Consider the following 19,635-nt stretch of genomic DNA (forward strand, 5'->3'; position numbering starts at 1 on the left):
GGGAGGCTTTTGAGCCCCCTGTAGAAGGCAGAGCAGGGGAAGCATTTGAGCCCCCTGTAGGAGTCAGAGCAGGGGAAGCATTTGAGCCCCCTGTAGGAAGCTGGGGGAAAGGAGGCAACTCCACATCCCTCTCCTCCTCAGGAGTCTATTTCTTTTGAAAAAAAAGAAGAAAATAAGAGAGAGAGAGAAAGAGAGGAGGGAGTTTAGTCTAGGGGTTTTTCAGCCCCCATTGGAGGGTAGGGCAGGTATATTGATGCCCCCCACCCTGAGGTGGGGGAAGCTCCAGTTCACTCATCCCACTCTCAAGTGCCAGCTGGGGAACCCCTATAATGAGCTCCCTCTGCTCCCTTTCCCCCCTCCCATTCTGAAAACTTTGAAGCCTCACAGGGAGGAGGGGCCCTGCTAGGAGAAACTGGCTGCAGGCTACAGCCAGCAGCTAGATTCCCCTCCCCCTGGAAACAACCGGCTGCTTGCAGGTGTTTAAAAAATAAAAAGGTGCTTTACTTTAAACTGAGCACACTCTCACACCAAGCCCACTGCATGCCCAGGCAGTGCATTAGTTGGACCTGGCTCACCTGAAGTCTGTATAGATCAGGCACTTTGGTGGGGCTTTTTTGGCACTTTTATCTAATAGCTGATTGAATCAGCTTTAGCTAAAAGCTCCAAAAAGCCCCAATGAAACTCTTGATCTATACTGATGCTACAGAACCAGGTCAAAGTAATATGCTGCTGCTTCCAGTAAAGTGTATTTTGGATGGGTTTTTTTAATGTCTACAAGCAGCCACAGTGAACTTCTGCTTGTTTGAGGGGATCCTTGTAACTCAGAACACTTCCTGCAAAGCATTTTCAGTTACATCAGGGAGCTGCACTTCTGTCTGCACCTGTTGTGTACCTTACCTCCATTCTGCTCCATGTTTTCTTTGATTGCATCTAGAAGTTCTTGAGCTTCTTCTGCGTTCTCTCCTTCTTCATCTTCTTCTTCTTCTTCTTCTCCTTCCTCTCCCATCTCTTCAGCTTCTGTTACTTCTTTAGAAGCAGTAATTTTTTCCTGCACACACACCCCCCCCCCAAAATATTTTGGCCAAATTCTGATGTTTGTATTATACAGATACAGCAAAGGCAAAATTTCGCTCACTCTATGACTTATTTTCATATACATGCTTCACCTAGGGCTCTATACTGTGAGATACTGATCAATCTTCACTTAAGATGAAAAGTGATTATGAAAGCTCAGGACCTACCTAGAGTTCAGCATGTGACAAAATGCACTTAAGAGTCAGAGTTTATAAATATATTTGACTTGACAGATACAGACAACTGTAAAAAGAAGGGAATAGTGTCAAAAGCTAGTTAGACATCTTTAGTCCAACAAGGATATTCTTACTCTTCTGTACATTATGCTAGAAGGTGAATGTATCACGTGGTCACTCTTTGAATGATAAATCACAGGGCTGTAAGAAGTCTTAAATATTTAATTTAAAATATTTTACATTTTTAAACCCAGAAGACTGGATAAATCATTATCCCGAAAAGCAAGTACCAACTTACCAGCTTTCCTATTGCTTCAGAAATGACGTCCTTTATTTTAACATGATGTAGCTTATAATGCTTGCAGAGCTCTTCAGCAATAGTAGATTTTCCAACTGCAGGAGGACCAAGGATACAAATTTTGACTGGCTAGAAAAGAAACAAAGGCAAAAGTATTCAAGCAAACTGTGAGAGTATTCTTATTTAAAACTGTTTTTCTCTCTAAAACAAATAGCAAAAATAAGTGATTAAGTAAATGGTAGTAAAATTGGACATTTTTTTGATTAATGCACTCGCAGAGTCTAGACAGATGGAAAAATTGTATCAATATCAGAGGATACCAATGCAAACTGTTACAATATGAATCTCACATCTGCATAATAATATAGTGATGTAAATGGAGCAAAATCACTTCAATTTTACTCCTCCTTATTTAGGATCAAGGCAGGGGCAATTTAGGTAAAGTATATTACTACAGGTTGAGGTAGGTAAGTAGTTACATAATAACAGCTGGTGTGTACTAATTCCCCCTATTAAATGGCTAAAATGCACATTTGTCCATATCCTCAACATAGAAATTCTCTTCTTGGATGTCTCCTCTTGTTTCCAACTTAGAACCCACAATCATTTTATGATAGATTAGGCCATGTGAGGTAGGCCCTTGGCTCTGTCCACAAGTTTGGAAAACCCTGGTGCACTGGGGGCTAGGGGCCTAAGGTGAGGATTTGCGATAATGATTTCCAGGATAATGACTACAGTAGGTACACTACTTTGAAAATCCACTGGTCTCTCTCGCAACCCAACACAGAAGGAGACAGAAACAGTGACTATACTAGCTCTGAAGCAAGTACAGTAGTCATGGAGTAGCTTTGCTGCAGTTCAATAAAATCAAGAGTTAGGAGAGATTCCTCCTTGCTTTTTCCTTTACAGAGGTCTCAAATATATTGCCCACCCATCTGGGCCAGATGTAACCACCAAGATAAAGGGCTATATGTAAGTACTTGCTAAAAATATAAAGCTACAATGCAACTCTTAGCACTATCTCCTAATCTCACCATCCTGCATCAGACTCTTTTAGCACAGACCATTGTGACTTTGCATAATACAACTAACATCAGTAAAATTCTGACCTGTGCTAACAGATCCTGAAGGAATCTGGCCTAAAATATATGCAAATATAAATCTCTCTAAAATACTCTTTTCCTGGACAATGTATAGTTATTTGGTTGTTTAGGCAGTGAAACACCAGTAATATAACTTTCAATACTTTTCCCTTGCAAATGACCAAATTGTATATCCACATCAGTATATTTGATGTTTTAATTTAGCGTTCTATTTTTTTTACTCATGTATCCATGTAGTCACAAATCTAACCTTTCAGTCCAGCAAACACTTTCTGGGCTGGGACATAGGGATTTCCAATGCATCATACTAGTTTCCTTTTGTTCTGGATCTTCTGAACCAATGGAGGTTTGAACAAGATTTACTCCTTCCATATTTACATCGTGTCCACAACAGACACAGATGGATAACTTCACATGCTTACAGACAAAATATTAAATGATATTAATTACCTAGATACTAGAATTTTTCTACATTATGTAGTAAAATCTCACATTCAATGAAATACATTTAAATACTTATTAATTAAAGGTTTAAATATTAATATTTTACCCATATTACAAGCTGAAACAAAATGAGGAGATAAATATATTGTAACTGATTTTCCTGAATTGGCTATAGCCATGAGAATGTAAGAACATACGAAGTGCCATACTAGGTCAGACCAATGGTCTATCTAGCCCAGTATCCTGGCTCCAACAGTTGTAGACGTGGATGCTACAGAAAGAGAACATTGAGTTGGCTATCTCTTGAGTGATCCATCCCCTTATTCAATAGCCTCCCTACTATCACCCACCATTATTGTTTAAGAGATGCCAGAGGAAACATCTGCAACCATTCTGTTCAACAGCCATTAATGGATTTATCATCTATTAATGTATTTAGCCATAGCATACAAATAATATTAACTACTTTCCTAGTCATTGATCTTAAAATGAAAAACCATGAGTAACAGATGTATCTAGTGGCATTCCAAAACCAAATACATTGGGGATATAGTACATCACATAAAAGTTAAATAGAATGAAACAGTTCTTCCATTAAGAAGGTCCTTTCACCTGCTGGGTTTCAACTCTAGGAACCACAGAAATAACCTTTCAGATGACTGTAAATCTTGTATTCTCTTTAGTTCTTCAGTCCTTGTTTGAACCTAAGTGTCCAGTATATTGTACTTGTCAGTTTCATTTGTATCTCTTACAAGTATTCCAAATATTTTTAGTTAAACAAACATAGATATTTCTCTTTTACAGAAACAGAAGTGCACATTATCAATATATAGGAACTGATTACCAGTAATCCTCGATGTCGCTTGTATTCTTTCAGGACAGTCTCAATATTCTCCACAAGTCCCATCTGAGCAACCCACTTAATGTTGAAGTTCTCTTTCAAGAATATCGCTTCCATTCGCAGGTTCACAAGCAACATATCCAACTGCATTTGCTAAAAAAACAAAGGTATATTTTATTACACAGAGAGTTCCCTAATGTTAACTTGTTTTGCAACATGCTTGAATCTCAAAAGTCTTGTTTTGTTTAAAAAAACAGATGCACAGGGAGTGAGGTTTGGCTTCACAGAACACCATATTCATGGATTAATTTTCGAAATTTTAAGAATTTAAATGAAAACTTTAAATATTTCCATAAGTATGGGCAATCCAGTGTGTTGGCCCTAACCAACATAATTCCATTTTAAAGAGCATTTTTGCTTTAATAATTTAGCATGTCATTAGTAACACAGGAATAATCATTTTTAATATGATTTTTCTCTTGTATACATCTCTTCCATCCACAAAACTACTTATTTGTATGCAATTTGTTTCTAAAATCCATGAACTTACAATCATTATTTCAATTTTTTAAAGTCCTGAATCTATCTTCTATTCCAGGAACTATAATACAAGCCATAGCATTTTACCTAAGTTCTTTATTTTACCCCATGTATTGTCCATATGCATAGTTTACTCCAAGCTATTTGCACTAACCACAAAATGGTTCAGAGCCTCTGTGTTTAGAGCTTAATTAGAAAAGTAATTTTTGCACATTGCTGTTTAAAACTGATTTCTCCTGTGGAGGCCCCATTTTTATGGTTTTCCTGTTAATGCTCAGAATCCTCAACTCAGTACCGACTTCAGCACCTCACTGGCGGACCTCAAGATCCGTAACACGGATAACACTGAAGCCAAAATTCTGCACAGCTCTCAAATATTAGGTGTATAATTTAGCATTTTCATTTTATTTATTCATCTAAATGTAGTTTATTCCCTCCTCTTGACAATTTTCTCCGTTATATCCTTATCCTGGTGTAAACTATAAGAAACTATAAAAAAAGAGCATGGTATTTCATTTCACATGCCTGCTTTAAAGAGGTTATTTGAAAAAGGAAAAAAAATACTAACTGTTAACTCTTTGCTTAAGAAAGCATTTTCCTTTGGAATCTTTTGGATTTTTCCTGGTCCAACATTTTTGCTGATGCACTGTTAAAGAACAAAATCATACACACATTAAAATCAAGAAAAAAATCTTGTACGCCCAATTTATATAACGTATAGAAATCTGCATTTAACATTGTAGTATTAAAATAATCCTGATTTCTGAAACATACAGCAAATTGAAGAACATGAAAGCTTAGAGAATTTGTTTGGACCTCTTCTGGGGCTATATATCAACAACTTTTATTACCTGTACTAAAGATGGAGTGTGCCAAAGCTTTTAATTCCACAGATTACTCCTTTTATGGAGTATCTTCACTGCTGAACACTCCCACTAAAGGATTTCCAAAATATTTAATCCTGTAGACAACCAGTGAAGTTTCTGAGAGCTACGAGTTACAACTAGAGAATTGTTGTGGTAAAATTTTTCATTACTGAGAGTGTAGCAGGCAAATAGGTTACAAGTTATTTCTACAGTACTTTTAAATAATAAATTAAATTATTTAAAATATCATCAAATTACTACTTCACTGCAGCTTCATCTTGACTACTCTGCTTCAGGGTACGTAAGGAAAAAAGGAATACAATATCTTCATACAACATAATTGTATGGTTTTGTTCAATACTTTCATCAATGACCTGGAAGATGGGATAGAGTGCACCCTTGGCAAGTTTGCAGGTGACACCAAGTTGGGAGGATCAACAGATATGCTGGAGAGTAGGGCTAGGATTCAGAGTGACCTAGACAAATTGGAGGATTGGGCCAAAATAAATCTCCTGAAGTTCAATAAGGAAAAGTGCAAAGTCCTGCACTTAGGCTGGAACAATCCCCTGCACCAGTTGGTAAAGGCTGGGGACCGACTGGCTAAGAAGCAGCTCTGCAGGAAAGGATCTGGGGGTTACAGTGGACAAGAAATTAAATGAGAGCCAACAATGTCCCCTTGTTGCAAAGAAAGCTAATAGCATACTGGGCTGCATTAGTAGAAGCACTGCCAGCAGATCGAGGGAAGTGATTATTCCCCTCTATTCGGCATTGGTGAGGTCACATCTGAAGTATTGTGTCCAGTTTTGGGTTCCCCACTACAGAAAGGATGTGGACAAATTGAAGAGAGTCCATGGTTAGGGGGCTGGGGCACATGACTTCTGAGGAGAGGCTGAGGGAACTTGGCTTATTTACTCTGGAGAAGAGAAGACCAAGAGGGGATTTAATAGCAGCCTTCAACCACCTGAATGGTGGTTCCAAAGAGGATGGAGCTACATTGTTCATAGAACAAGGAGTAAAGGTCTCAAGTTGCACCAAGGGAAGTTTAGGTTAGACATTGGGAAAAAGTCTCTCACTAGGAGGGTAGTAAAACACTGGAAAGGTTACGCAGAAAGGTTGTGGGCTCTCCATCCTTGGAGGTTTTTAAGACTCGGCTAGACGAAGCCTTGGCTGGGATAATCTAATTGGGGATGGTCCTGCTTTGAGCAAGGGGTTGGATTAGATGAGCTCCTGAGGTCCCTTCCCACCCTAATTTTCTGTGATTCTAACACAAGGGAAAAAAGAAATAAAAAACCACTGACTCTTTACAGTACAGTGAACTGCAAGAAAACACAAAGTTTCATTTGTACCTGTTTTTCAGGCCCCTCTTAATCTAAATCTGAGTAAAGACCATAGGACTGGGCATTCTTTGTATTTTTTAAAGGACACAAACTCTACTGGATTTCAAGAATACTTTTATTTCATTTGTTGTGTCAGATAATTTAGGGAAAATTCAGGAATTTCTAACTAAGATCTAAGGACTTAGAGGAAAAAAATAGTTCTTACCTTAATTACATCTTGAAGAGTATGTATCGATTCATCCACTGCAACAAGATAGTGAGTCCTTGGCCTATGGTCCACTACATTTTGTATCACCCTGCAGCAAGTACAATCAATGACCATTAGTGGAAGAAAATATGTTGAGTCTTTAACATGAAGTCTGATACAACAGCACCCTAAAGACAAAAGGTATGTAAAAAATGAAGGAAAATTTTCCAAAGCATAGATTTTGATTCATAACATCAGGTATCCTACTTTTCCTACAACAGTCCAGCAATGAAGAGCAATGCCTCAGGAAGATATACAAAAAGCTAATATATGCCCTTGTCACCTTGCTTCAAAACTGTGCTGCAGTTCAAGTTGGTTGGCTAACACTATGTTCTAGATGTGGTACTTATAAGAATTTGTATGTGCATGATCTCATTGAGACAAGCGGGTATAACTTCCCAAAGGCCAATCAGATACTAGAAAAATTGGACTTAAAATGTGTGAAATTCATCTGTGGAGTAACTACATGTTAAAAAATACAGCTTTAAAAAAAACCCGTGTCAGCAGCTGAGTGAAATCCTCAGTGGCATATATCTAAGTATTCCTGGGCCAGACCATACCTAAAATGCATACTCACGCTGCTAAATCAACAACATGAATCAATGGAAGAAAATTGGTTCCAACTCCAAAAACTGGTACTGCAGGACTCTCACCAAACCAAGCTATCTGAAAATTAATATAAATGAAGGAAAGGGTCATATTTAGTAGGAGCTGTAAAAGGGAACATTTATATTGGTAAAAGCAAGAATATTTTTCTGTTTTAATAATCAAAGCAATCACTTTTGCAAGAGGCAGCTGCCACTATAGCATGAAACGAATGACATTTAACAATACTGTTCTGGTTTGAGCAAGTTTTTTGCCATTATTTTCTATTCTCTAAATGATAACTACAAAAAGAGACTAAAAAACCTTTTTAAAAAATCTACATGATATGGAAAAGAAAAGGCCAGGATTCTCCTAGCCCCATCCTTCGTATAGGCAACTCTGACACCCAGATTGATAGGTTTCCATCAGTTTAGTTAATACTAGGATATTATTCAAAAACTAGATAAAGCCTGAATAAGTTTTCAGATAAAAATGTAATAATATTGCCCTTTACTATGGGAACAGACTTCACTAAGCACTGGGTCAGACCTAAACCTTTTTGTAATGATATTAAGCCTATATTACTTAGGCTTTGGACAGACTAAGAATGCACTGCATTCAGAAGTTTATCTAAGTTCATCCCTACTGTGTGGTTGATCCAATAACAGATATAATCCATAAAAATCCTTGCCTCTTGCTTATTTCCTGAACTACCAAAGCTACAACACCACCCTGAAACTACTTTAAATATTATACTACTTTAAAGGGATGGGGAGAGGACTTATCATTTGCGGATCTGCATTGGCTGATCCATTACTAATGTTTCAGCTGCTCACCTTAATCACACAGTAAGGAAAACTAAACTGAAATAATTTACTCCTGAAAACTGACATGGTAAATGATTGTGGTTTAGCTTTTATTTATTGAAGGATATGAGGGATCAGACAGAACAGTTTACCACACTTCAGGGAAATGGCAATAAGCTTCTTCCTTTTTTAAGTGGGTAACATTTTTTGGTTGATTGGTTCCTACACTTTAAAACTGTTGGAATTTTGAAGTTTGCTTTAAGGACCTGTGCAATAGTACATTAACCTTCCTTAAAATTGTCATGAAAAAGTCTACCTTAAAAAAGTAATGCAAGATTCCTTCTTCAGCTCCATACTGAAGTCCTGAAGCAACAACATAGGTTGAAAATTTTTGTTTGTGCTGTGAAGTAAAATCAAAAGTTATTAAAAACAATTTTTCAAAATTCTGTAAATGAAATTTTGTTGTCTTGCCCTGAATTTTATTTTGAATTATATTTATTTCATTTACATAACTTAAAGTAAGAATCTGTCTAGCTTCCAGCTTGATCATTGTGGAGGGAGCAAGCATGTTGCTAATATAGTTTCTTGAAAGGACACTGCTATCAGAACCAATCTGTCAACATTTGAACTGCAATTCTAGAAAGTGTTAAAGGGGAAAATAAAGATAACTTATTGTAGCAGGACACTGAGGTGCCTGCTACTTGTGGAGCAGCAAGTAAAGAGCCCAGCTGCTGGTTACCAGGGCAGCCACAGTAGTAAAAAATAAGCACAGCTGACGGTTGCCAGGGAAACTGGTGAGTCAGCTGACGGGAAGAGGCTGGGCCTGGCTCTCATTTAAACACAGGCTGAGGGCAGGCAGGCAGTTCCCTGCCAGCAGCCATAGAGGAAGGAGCTTTGCTGGACTGAACAAAGAGGGGAGGCTAGACTGCAGGTACAGCTTTGAGACTGGGGGAAGGATAGAGCATCCCTGATGTGGTGAGACTTATGTGAGAGCTGAGCAGCTTGAATTTATGTTGCAGTCTAGGGGCTTGAGCTTTCTGTTTATGGTTTACAACTGGTGGTTTGGGTGAGGCTATTAGGGGTTGGAGGAGGCCTCATAGGGGCTCCATGGTAGTGTGGGGACCCTGGCACCAGAGAGGGTGCAGCATTTGGGGGTGCACTGACCCCAGCCCTGAGAAGGGGAGCAGAGGATTGGAGGCCAGGTAAGGCTGAGGCTGCCTGAGCCCAGCAGGGGGTCAAGACCCTGAGGAGGAGAGTTGGGGCCAGGCACGGCTACAGCCACCTGAGTCCCAAGGCTGTGGTAACCCCAGGGCAAAGGGGACAGTGCGAGGAGTCCTGAGTGCCGGTGGGGTGCAGTTGCAAGAGACGAGGGCCGCAGAGAGCCCAAGAGCCAGAGAAGGTGCAGAGAGCCAGACCGACCGAACAACGTCCGGGATATCAGTGAGGCTTGGGGCATGGTAAAGGGACGGTTAGAGCCATGCATAGCCCATAAGGCTGGGGGTGCACCAAGTCACACAGTACAGAAAAGGGGCCAGGATACAACAGAGCACTATGTCCAAGGGAACGAAAGGCAGCCTCGCTTTTATATATAAAAGATCAAGACGTGGTGGGCAAGAACAAGGGTGCTTTAACGTGAACTTGGCATGGTAGGGGGCACTAGAGGAGATCACGGCCACCCCTAAGATCCCACTCTGTGACACTTATACAGTAAAAGAATTGAACAGGATAAATCATGCTGACTTCTTGGTTTCAGGAATGATTCTGAAAATAAAAGTTTAGGCCTCTTTCTTCAGTCTTACACTTGCATTTACTTCTGGTAAAAACTAGATGCAAAGCATGCATAAAATGTTATAAGAAGTTATGCTTCACTTGTACTCTTATATACTTTCATCCCCATTCTACATTCTCTTGGAAACTATGTATATTAAAAAAACAATTAACTACATATAATTAAAGCATTTCAATTTTATATCAATAAAGATAATGTAGTATGACAACCTGCCCCATTCTGTCTTCAACCTAGAAACACTGGTGTATTTTCACGGTTATAAATGTGACTATACCAGTATAGTTTATTTCTATGTGAAAAGAGAAATAAGCTATAGCAGTAAAAAACACTTTTATAGCAGAATAACAGTGCCCATACTGGGTGGTGTACTAATATAATTGTACTAAAAATGGATTAACTAAAACAAATACACTGACAAAACTGCATGCAGATCAGGATTCCAGTGTGTAAAATTATTATGCTACCCAAGAAAAAGGTGATTAAGGCAATAAAATTCTTTGTTTTGGAGCCTCAGTTTACAGATAAATCTTTTGAAGTGTTCCCTTGTTATATAAATTTCCAGAAGTGCTCATACTGAAAATCTGTTTCAAAATGGAGAACATGACTCTCTTCTCTTCACTTTCAAGTGCATATTTGGTTCGCTTGAAGGTCTGCCAATAAAAACTTACTTAGCCATCTCCATGCTAGAAAGCATCTTTATCATATAGATAGCATTATAGTTCTTTATAAAATAATTCGCCAAAAAAAAAGTTGCGAAAGTCTATTTTCTCTATCCTGAAGAATAATGCTTTCATTGAAATTATTTTTAAAGCATTTCAGTAACATACTTGGAATACTACCAGTCAGTCTTTGATTGTATAGAGGCAATGCTATGTAAATCAGACTTGGTTTATATATATTTTATATTCTTATATAGTTAAACTTCAAAATAATAAACAATAAAGAAATGTTTTTCACATCAACTGACTGCAACAGGTTTTAATAATCATCAGGAAAAAACAGAATTAGAGGAGATTACAGATGTCGTATTACCATAAACGTGAGCTAGTGAGCCTTTCTGAAAAGTCCCATGCATGAGACTGTATTGTCCAGAGCTGTGACTATCAAATATATTGTATGAAAAATGTAAATAATTTTAATAACTAGCTAATACTTAGTCACTGACAAAGAGAACACTTCAAGTGTGCAATATTCATTAAAGCCAGCAGATGTCAGCTTCTAGCCATTGTAACCTGTTTTAGGGCTTCTCTTGCACATGCAAACATTTAAGACCTACCTAATCATATGCTAATTATTTATTACTTAAGTAGGAATTCAAAACCTAAGATGACCAAGCAAATTTAGACCAGAGATCCAATACTATTATCTCTTTCAAGATAACATTATGCAAGGTAGATGAAGTCAGCTGCTGCTTACAAATGCTTATTCATCTCTTATTTAGTCTGTCAATAATGTATAATCTACCTTGTCTTCTGCCTCATTTCAGACTAACACAGCTAACTACTGCTTTTAAAGGCCATTATCAAATACTTTGGACACAGGTGTAATATTCATATCACTAGTACCATGGGTCTGGGGGAGATTTTATAACATTTATACTGGGCAAATAAAAGCAATTTACCATTTGGCTTTCCAAATCACTTTATAAAAGTGCTTTCCCAGTCATACCATTGCTAATATTACGTGCTGTCATGCATCATGAAAACACTAAGTATGATTTCCAGTGTCAGTCCCTCTATATGGAATGGGCAAATGGAATTCCACACTCACTCAATAATAAATATATTCTGTATTTTGAAATGTCATCATCTCTAAAACGTGACTGACTAAGGAACACACATGGCCATAGCAGATCCCTGACTAGCATGCTCAAGGGACAAGTCTAGCTGCACAGATGGAAATATGATCTAAAACCTTCCTGAGTAGAAGAAAAATGCCTCTTTATATAGCTACATTTAGAAGTGCAAGTAGCACTTACATGCTTTGAAGTGAAACAGTGTTTTGGCCTAGCTGTTTTGGGTTGACTGTAGACCTCATTCTGCAGGATCCTACTTCTTTACAGAGCCTTTTCCATGGTCCTAATGTCCCATAAGTGTGCTTGAAGTCACTGGCTAGGGACAGACATTACACACAAACCAGTTTAGGGGAACAGAAACTGATTTAAACCTGTAATAGAACAGATGTTCAGTGCACATAAATCAGTTTGAAAATGGCCGAAACCAACTTGAGATAAACCTGGTTGAACGTAGTATCAGACTTAACAGATTTGGGTCAAACCGGTTTATGCAATGTCTGCTCCAGACCCCTTGCTGGTTTAAGATAAGTCAGACTCCCCCAGCATCCTGGCATGCTCTCTGGGCTGGGCTGGGTGGGGCTTTCTGCTCCAGGGCAGGGCTGGCCCCTCCCCTCTGCTCCCCGGCCAGTGCTCTGGTAGAGACATGTAGACACAGAGTATCTACCTAGCTTCTCCCTGCTAAGCAGGGATTATTCCCTGCTACCCTCTGCCTTACGCAGACACTTCAGCATTAGGTAGCATACCACATGCTGGCTACAGTCTGCTGTGGGAGATGACAAAGGCAGACAAGCTTTTTGGAGCTAATCAACAGGTAACTTAATGTCTTTCCTTGGAAGAGCTGTTTAAGAAGAGCTCCATTAGTTAATGGAGAGAGGCTTTGTTTTCTTACTGGGTTGATAAACACTGAGTTAAGGGTGATACAAATTGCACTGGGCTGCTCAGGGTGGTGGGGAATAATCACAGCATCCTGCCAGGCCTGACAACCCCCACCCTCAGCTCAAGCCTATGGAAGTGAAGGGAGGGCTACTCTAGTGCCCCCTGGCTTCTAGCTGGAGCCACTGCAGGCACGAGCCTGAATTTTTTCAGTCCAGAGGGGATGTCTGTGCAGTTACAAAGTGATTTAGCCTAGCCAGGTTAGACTAACTTGCAAAGATTGAATCAATACAGGCTCAGGCTTTTTGAATGTCTATCCCTAGCCACTAGGGCTCCATGCAGACACAGCAGCCTGACTATGAGCAATCTACTGCGTGATAAAGGTATTTATATAATACATATCACAACAGATCTTTCTGAACACCTAAGTATATAAATTAGAAATGTTATTAGCCTAGTACTATAATTAACATTTTATTAGTTACACATTTATGTGCTTTTATTCTTCTAATATTACTCTATCTAAATTCTTCCTCCTGCTTCCTCCATCCTTCAACTCCCTTGTTTCTCTCCCATGAAGCTCCTAGGTTTCATCTCTGTTGTGACGAGTAAAAAATACATTTATCAAAAGGTCTAGGTGATTTAATCAGTGCTTAAGAAAAATAAGAGTAAGTTTCAACAGAAACAAAGGCTCATATACTATAAAATACATTTATATTTCTAAAGAGCCTATTGTCTTCTCAATAGACTTATATTTTTCACATTATCACCATTGAGGCTTATTCCCAAATAACAAGGGGTTAATATAAGTTTGAAAATCTATTAAATATCACAAGTAATTTTCGTTATTATAAATTTGTAATTCCTCAATTTAAGTAAAAAGAAAGAACAACTGCAGTCAAGTGGGTTCTTTTCTGATACTTACAGTTTTTCCAAGTTTAAGAATCATTTTTTCAGCATTTATATGATCCATAAAGTTCAGGTGAGTCTTTCTTCTGCGGTAATCTTCTTCAGTAAAAGGAATTTCTGGATCATCCTGTAGAGGGAAAACAAGACAGACTTTCACTAAAAATAAATCAGTTAAAAATACCTATATCAAGACATTTTAAAAAGTATGTAAAATTATTTTAAATGTCCTTAATGCTACATATTATAAAACCTCTGTTTTTAGAGTACAAACAATAGAGTAACTCAAAAATTATCTCCTGGAAAAAAAAAAATCAATCAATCATTTTAAAATATACAGATCTTGTAAATAAAACAAGCATAACAAAACCATGGAATTTATTTCTCATATTAGCATCAATTTCGGAAAAAAAAATCAGAAATGGGGATTTTAATAAAACACTACACATGGTTCTCTTTTTTCTTAATCCTGCAATCTTATAAATGCATAACTTTACACAAATTAATTTACCATATATATGCAATATATGGCAAACCCAGAATTTAACAGTCAATGACACAGGTCCAGGATCCAAGCGTGTAAGCAGTCTTGTTGATATTGATATTTCCTATAATTAGGGTGCACAATAAATATCTGTGCTAAACAGATGTGTTTATCCGGAAAGATTCAGTGAAAATGAGTATTTTTGTCATCACTTACTGGGTCTAGAGGTTTGCTTCGTGCCCATGTCATTACTGTTGAAAGTAAAATGAATATCTTTTGTTTCTCAAAATGTTGTACCTCTGCATACAGTGCTGCATAATAAAAACAGAGAGTTTTACTGTTGGCTACAGCACTTCGACTATATTTAATCTTTCAAGTTAAAATGTTCCATACCAACACACATACTATAACAATCAAGTTTTACTTGATTTTATATACAGCATATTTCTTGATGTTTAATAACTTAAATATAAAATAATTCAATTGCTAGGAATTAACAGATCCTGAATAAAAATCTATTAATGATATTTTTTCATATATGACAGACAACAGTCAATAAAGATGAATCACTGAGATACCAACAGAAATTAAGATGTTATTTTATTACAGAATGATTACAGAATTATTGTGATGTTGCCTTATTTTAATCCAGAGCTAAATAATTAAGTTAGGGTAAAATATATTTGTTTCCCACCCTAATAATTATGATATGATGTTTAGACTACTAACGGGGGTGTCTAATTTGTTTTAAATCAGTACATTCACCTTGCTTCTACTACTAGAGAAAAACATTTGTTATTTGGGTATCATGATAAAGTTATTCCCCAAGGTTTCAAGAGAAAAAAAAGATGATAGAATAAAGATTTTGTGAATCTTGGGAGCTAGGTTAAATGAGATGCAAGCTAGACCTAAAATTGTAAATGCAAGAGTATTATTAAATACCCAGTATTATGTGAAGCAAAAGTAGGATTCAGGCCACCAAAAGTTTAGAACTGCTCTTGAGTGTCTGTGAAAAATAATAATAATAACAACCCTTCCCCCAACATCTTATGAGTATAGATATAACATGTTATAGCTCCAGATGAAACTGTATTATTGTGTTGACACCTATTCATTGTACCTGATATATAGTTAATACATATTATCAAGCTAATATGATAGGCCAACCACCTTAACAATGGAAATAAAACAACACAAAAAGAAGTGTTATTTTGAGATCAGATTTATGAGTCTCAAATTCATCCTGACACACTATTGGAGGCATGTTACCACTGCTTGAGCTTCTTGATTAATTGTGCTTTGTTAAAGTGATGTGTTGCTTCTATAATCTGTTATTCCTTGATTTAAATCACGCGCAAATTCTAATTTAGCACTAACTGTTATTTAATCTACAATTTCTAAGAGATGCTTAAATATTGGCATCCTTGCTGATAAATCCTTCAGGGCTTGAAAAATAAAAGTTTTCATCTGAGCCAATTCTAGCTGAACCCAGTAAAATAAGTTTTGTAAATACTTTCAAAATAAAGGGAAAATAATCAAATCGGCAATAAGGCTTATGTTGCAAAAATAGGCTAGATTACTTTTAACTGTAGATTTAAGTCATTTTTTTTGAAAAACCATTATTTGAATCACAAAGGTGCAAATCTTCCACTCAGTTTCTAACAGAAACGAATGCACTGAGTAGTGGCTAGGTGAACTGGGTAGTGGACAAGGTCATGAAGGCCCTTAATTAAGTCATAAAGGCTTCTCCATGAGAGACTAGAGAAGACTCCAAATCTTCTTAAGCATCTTCACATAAGGGGAGGATCTATAGAACAGCAATTTCACTGTCTCATGGCCCTGCTTGCTGCACTGCACTGTCCCTGCAAAATGCTGAGTAAATCCATATACAGGTAGAATAAATAAAAGTATTTAATAAACAGAATTAATTCTATGTTCAAACTAGTGTGTGATTACAATCTAGATCCTGTAAAACATTTTGGTGAAAGATTAATTTCTTTGCTGCGAAAAGACCAATAAGCTTAGAATTGAAAAGGACTTTATCTTGATGGTTTGAGATATCTTTGCAAAAAATACAAAATAACATGATTTGATGGAGTATTATATTCTGCTACATAATCCAGAATCAAATTTATGTTGATTTCATATATTTCCATTTAAAATGTATATTTATATATTTTGAAAACCTCTGTGCAAGAGTTGGTCAAAATTTTGCCAGATTCTTTGCAGTACACGTGTCCTATTTGATGCTTGTTGCAGCAATTCAGATTTCACCATTTCCCCAGACTGCTTCTTCATCTGGGAACCTCATTTCATATTATAGAAAACTGCAACTCTCAGATTAAATGACTGGCCAAATCTAATGGCTGTATGACAATTTCCTTTTCAGTTACTGATTGTACTGACCAGAAGCTGCCCAAGTTGCCTCCTCAGTTTGATCTGCATCTTCAGTGATATTATATATAATGACATCACATTCAAGCAGGTGACTTAGGAGTTCTTCTCGAGTAGAAGCCTGGAAAAAAATAAAACCTTTATCAGAAGAATAAGTTCCCCTACTTAATTCTTTTTCCTTTTATCTTGAATTTTCACTATCAAATTTCTACTTGACTACTTAGTGAACAATTTTCCTCTAAATTTGCCCTTTAGATGGAAAGCAATAAAGAAGTCCCAGTATGATTCTAATATGAAAAATAATTTACTTTTTACACACAAGTTAATGAAATTCAAGAATCAACATACTGGGATGAGTTTTTAAGATGGGACATTTGGTGGGGGGGTTGTTTTGTTTTATAGTTTTTACTTGTTCTTTATTTATATCCTGCTCTTAGTGTTTTGCGGAGTTTTTGGTTACTCACTTCAGTGAAAACAAAGTTGAAAAGTATGTGTGTGTGTGAAGACCCTCTATTGGTTGTTTATGGTTTTGACTGACTATAAAAGTACTCCTAAAATTGATAATCAACAGCTATCATACTGATCTTCAGGTGTAAAAGACCTTTGATTCCAAAATGTGAGGGCTCGCCTTCCAGATTTAGGCCTGTGGAGAGGATTTGTTTTACGTAAGCCCAGGTTAAGGTTGCAACCGCAATTCCATTAAAAGGCTGATCTTCTCCATCTGATAACTCCATGAAAAATAAATGAAGACAGTCTCAGTATTTAGACTTCTAAACATTATGGAAATTATTGTGCCTTTTCAAATTAAAAGACTGAAAGATGGTTCCTTTTTTTCTAAAAATGTAATGCTCCAGCATTTTTTTGCAATATTCATAATGTTGTATCCACACAACAAAATCATATTAAGGCTTAAATCCTGCCAGATGCAGTGTGTGGGTGTAAGGATTTGTCTTTAAGATGAAATTTAGAAATAGACTGTATCTATAATTATGAGGAATTTTGTTATCAGAATTAGAACAGAATTTCAACTACCAAGGAAACAGACCCATTACTACCCACTAGATCAGAGATTCGCAACCTTTTCTAAGGTCAAGACACCCCTCAAAAAATGCCTGCTCCTAGTTTTCATTTGTTCTTTCAGTACAGAAAAATAATAAAACAATTCTGTTGCAAAGAACTCAGAAAGACTACAACTTTAATGCTAAGGATTCCTATTTAAAATTTCTAGGTTTATCTTGTAAATTATATGTGCATATCACACAATGCCATGATAGTGTGGCATCCTTAAAAGGATCTCAAGAAACCCCAGGGTGCCATGGCACCCTGGTTGAGAATCACTATACTAGATTATGCTATCTTCTAAATGTAAAGACATTTTCAATTTATTCTCATTTGTAAAATATTTTGCAGTGCACAAATGATATAGCATTGTGTTGGGGCTAAACAATGCCAGTCATAATAGGCATTTATACACACTTTTTTGTCCCACAATGCACCCGAGATCTGCTGCTTTGAAGCAGACTCAAATATCGAGTCTGCTCCACAAATGAGTTCAGGTGAATTGTGCTATGCTGTGCCATATGCAGTTGTAAAAGTGGCAAAATGTGCGTCAGCGCACAGAAAATGGTGGTGGTACACTTTTGAACTAAAGCACCTCTGATGTGTTTTAGTTCAAAAGCATGCTGCTGCCACTTTCTCAGCACTGGTGTGCATTTCATTGCTCATACAACTGTAAGAATTGCAGCACCGGGCGCTTCTCAAAGCACCTGGTGCTGCAGTGCTTGCATGTATAAAAATGCCATGTTCTTATTGGTTAACTCAGCCAAACAGAAGTTCAGATCAAGATTTTCAAAAAGTTGTTAATGATGTTGCATCTCTCACTTGACACAGGGATTTTACTTTCATAATGTTACAAGCACCCCACTTCACAAAAGGAAGCCAAAACTGAGGCATCCAAATGACACAGTCACGACTAAAAACAGTGGACTCAGTAAGTAGGTAGGGATGTTGCACACCTAGTGTTACCTACATAATAACTATTCCTGGAAAGTAAAAAGAATGCATAAATGAATGGGAAGGGAAGACATGGAGTTTAATTTTAGGCTTTCCATTAATTTCAGTATTCTTTAGCTCAGGGTGTTCAACCTCCGGCCTGTGGGCAAACTGCAGCCTGCAGAGCTATGATGTCTGGCCAGTGGGGGTCCCCACAGATAAGGAAATTTGGCAGCAGGGAAGCAGTGGCCATTAATATGACCACCCTCCTCGCTGTCAGTTTCCCAAACCTCAAGCCCCAGGCTCTGGTTCACAACCCTCCCTTCCTGAATCTGAACTGGGATTGCATTGGGTTGGGAATGGGCTATGCTTCTTCCCTGCATGGGGCTGGGTTGGTGTTGAGCCAAGTCCCCTTCCCCCTGTAGGGCTGGGCAGGCCCCTTCTGAGGGGCCTGATGGTGACTGCTGTGTCTGCCCCGAGAGTCAGACCAGTACCACCAGCAGGGTCTGACCCACAGGAGGACCAGGCACTGCCTATCCAACCCGCCAGAGAAGAAAGGTCAAGCACCGCTGCTTGAGATCAAATCCCATGAGTGCACAGATGAGACTGTATAAGGAGAGGCTGCAGGGAGAGCCGGGGGACCAAACACAAAGGCCGCATTCCTGATTTTCAACGCATTGCACTTGCTGTTCAGTGACAGATGGTATTTGTCTGTCTTACACCTGCAAGCTGATATTGGCGACCAGGGTGGATGACTGGAGACCCTCTGGGTTAAAATCCGTGGGGAACATGGCACAGGGGACACAACGGTGGGAGTCTACTACAGACCTCCCACCCAAAGTCCTGAGCTTGACCAGGAGTTCGTCCAGGAACTGGCTGAGGCCGCATGCTCCAGGACCATGGTTGTCATGGGTGACTTCAGTTACCCAGACATCTCACAGGAGGATCACTCAGCAAAATCCGAGCGGTCGCAAAGCTTCCTATCATGCGTGGATGACTTCTACCTGACTCAAGAAGTCTATGGGCCAACAAGAGGCAAAGCGCTGCTCAACCTGGTACTGGCTACTGGGGATGACCTAATTGGC

At 38.0% G+C, this 19,635-nt stretch overlaps 1 protein-coding gene across 1 annotated transcript in view; it reads right to left on the reverse strand.

Annotated features, from left to right (window-relative positions):
* AK7 (adenylate kinase 7) overlaps positions 1-19,635 on the reverse strand; it is a gene marked incomplete at its 5' end in the record, with an annotated part of 44,424 nt that overhangs the window by 22,854 nt on the left and 1,935 nt on the right. The window contains 10 exons of the mRNA XM_019519903.1: positions 898-1,048; positions 1,549-1,677; positions 3,940-4,089; positions 5,045-5,122; positions 6,885-6,975; positions 7,504-7,592; positions 8,634-8,717; positions 13,700-13,810; positions 14,381-14,475; positions 16,571-16,679. Coding sequence (XP_019375448.1) covers positions 898-1,048; positions 1,549-1,677; positions 3,940-4,089; positions 5,045-5,122; positions 6,885-6,975; positions 7,504-7,592; positions 8,634-8,717; positions 13,700-13,810; positions 14,381-14,475; positions 16,571-16,679 — 1,087 coding nt within the window. The remainder of the gene's footprint in view (positions 1-897; positions 1,049-1,548; positions 1,678-3,939; positions 4,090-5,044; positions 5,123-6,884; positions 6,976-7,503; positions 7,593-8,633; positions 8,718-13,699; positions 13,811-14,380; positions 14,476-16,570; positions 16,680-19,635) is intronic.

This window comes from Gavialis gangeticus, unplaced genomic scaffold, assembly GCF_001723915.1.
Source record: "Gavialis gangeticus isolate Ggan-Ray unplaced genomic scaffold, GavGan_comp1, whole genome shotgun sequence".
Taxonomy (NCBI): Eukaryota; Metazoa; Chordata; order Crocodylia; family Gavialidae; genus Gavialis; species Gavialis gangeticus.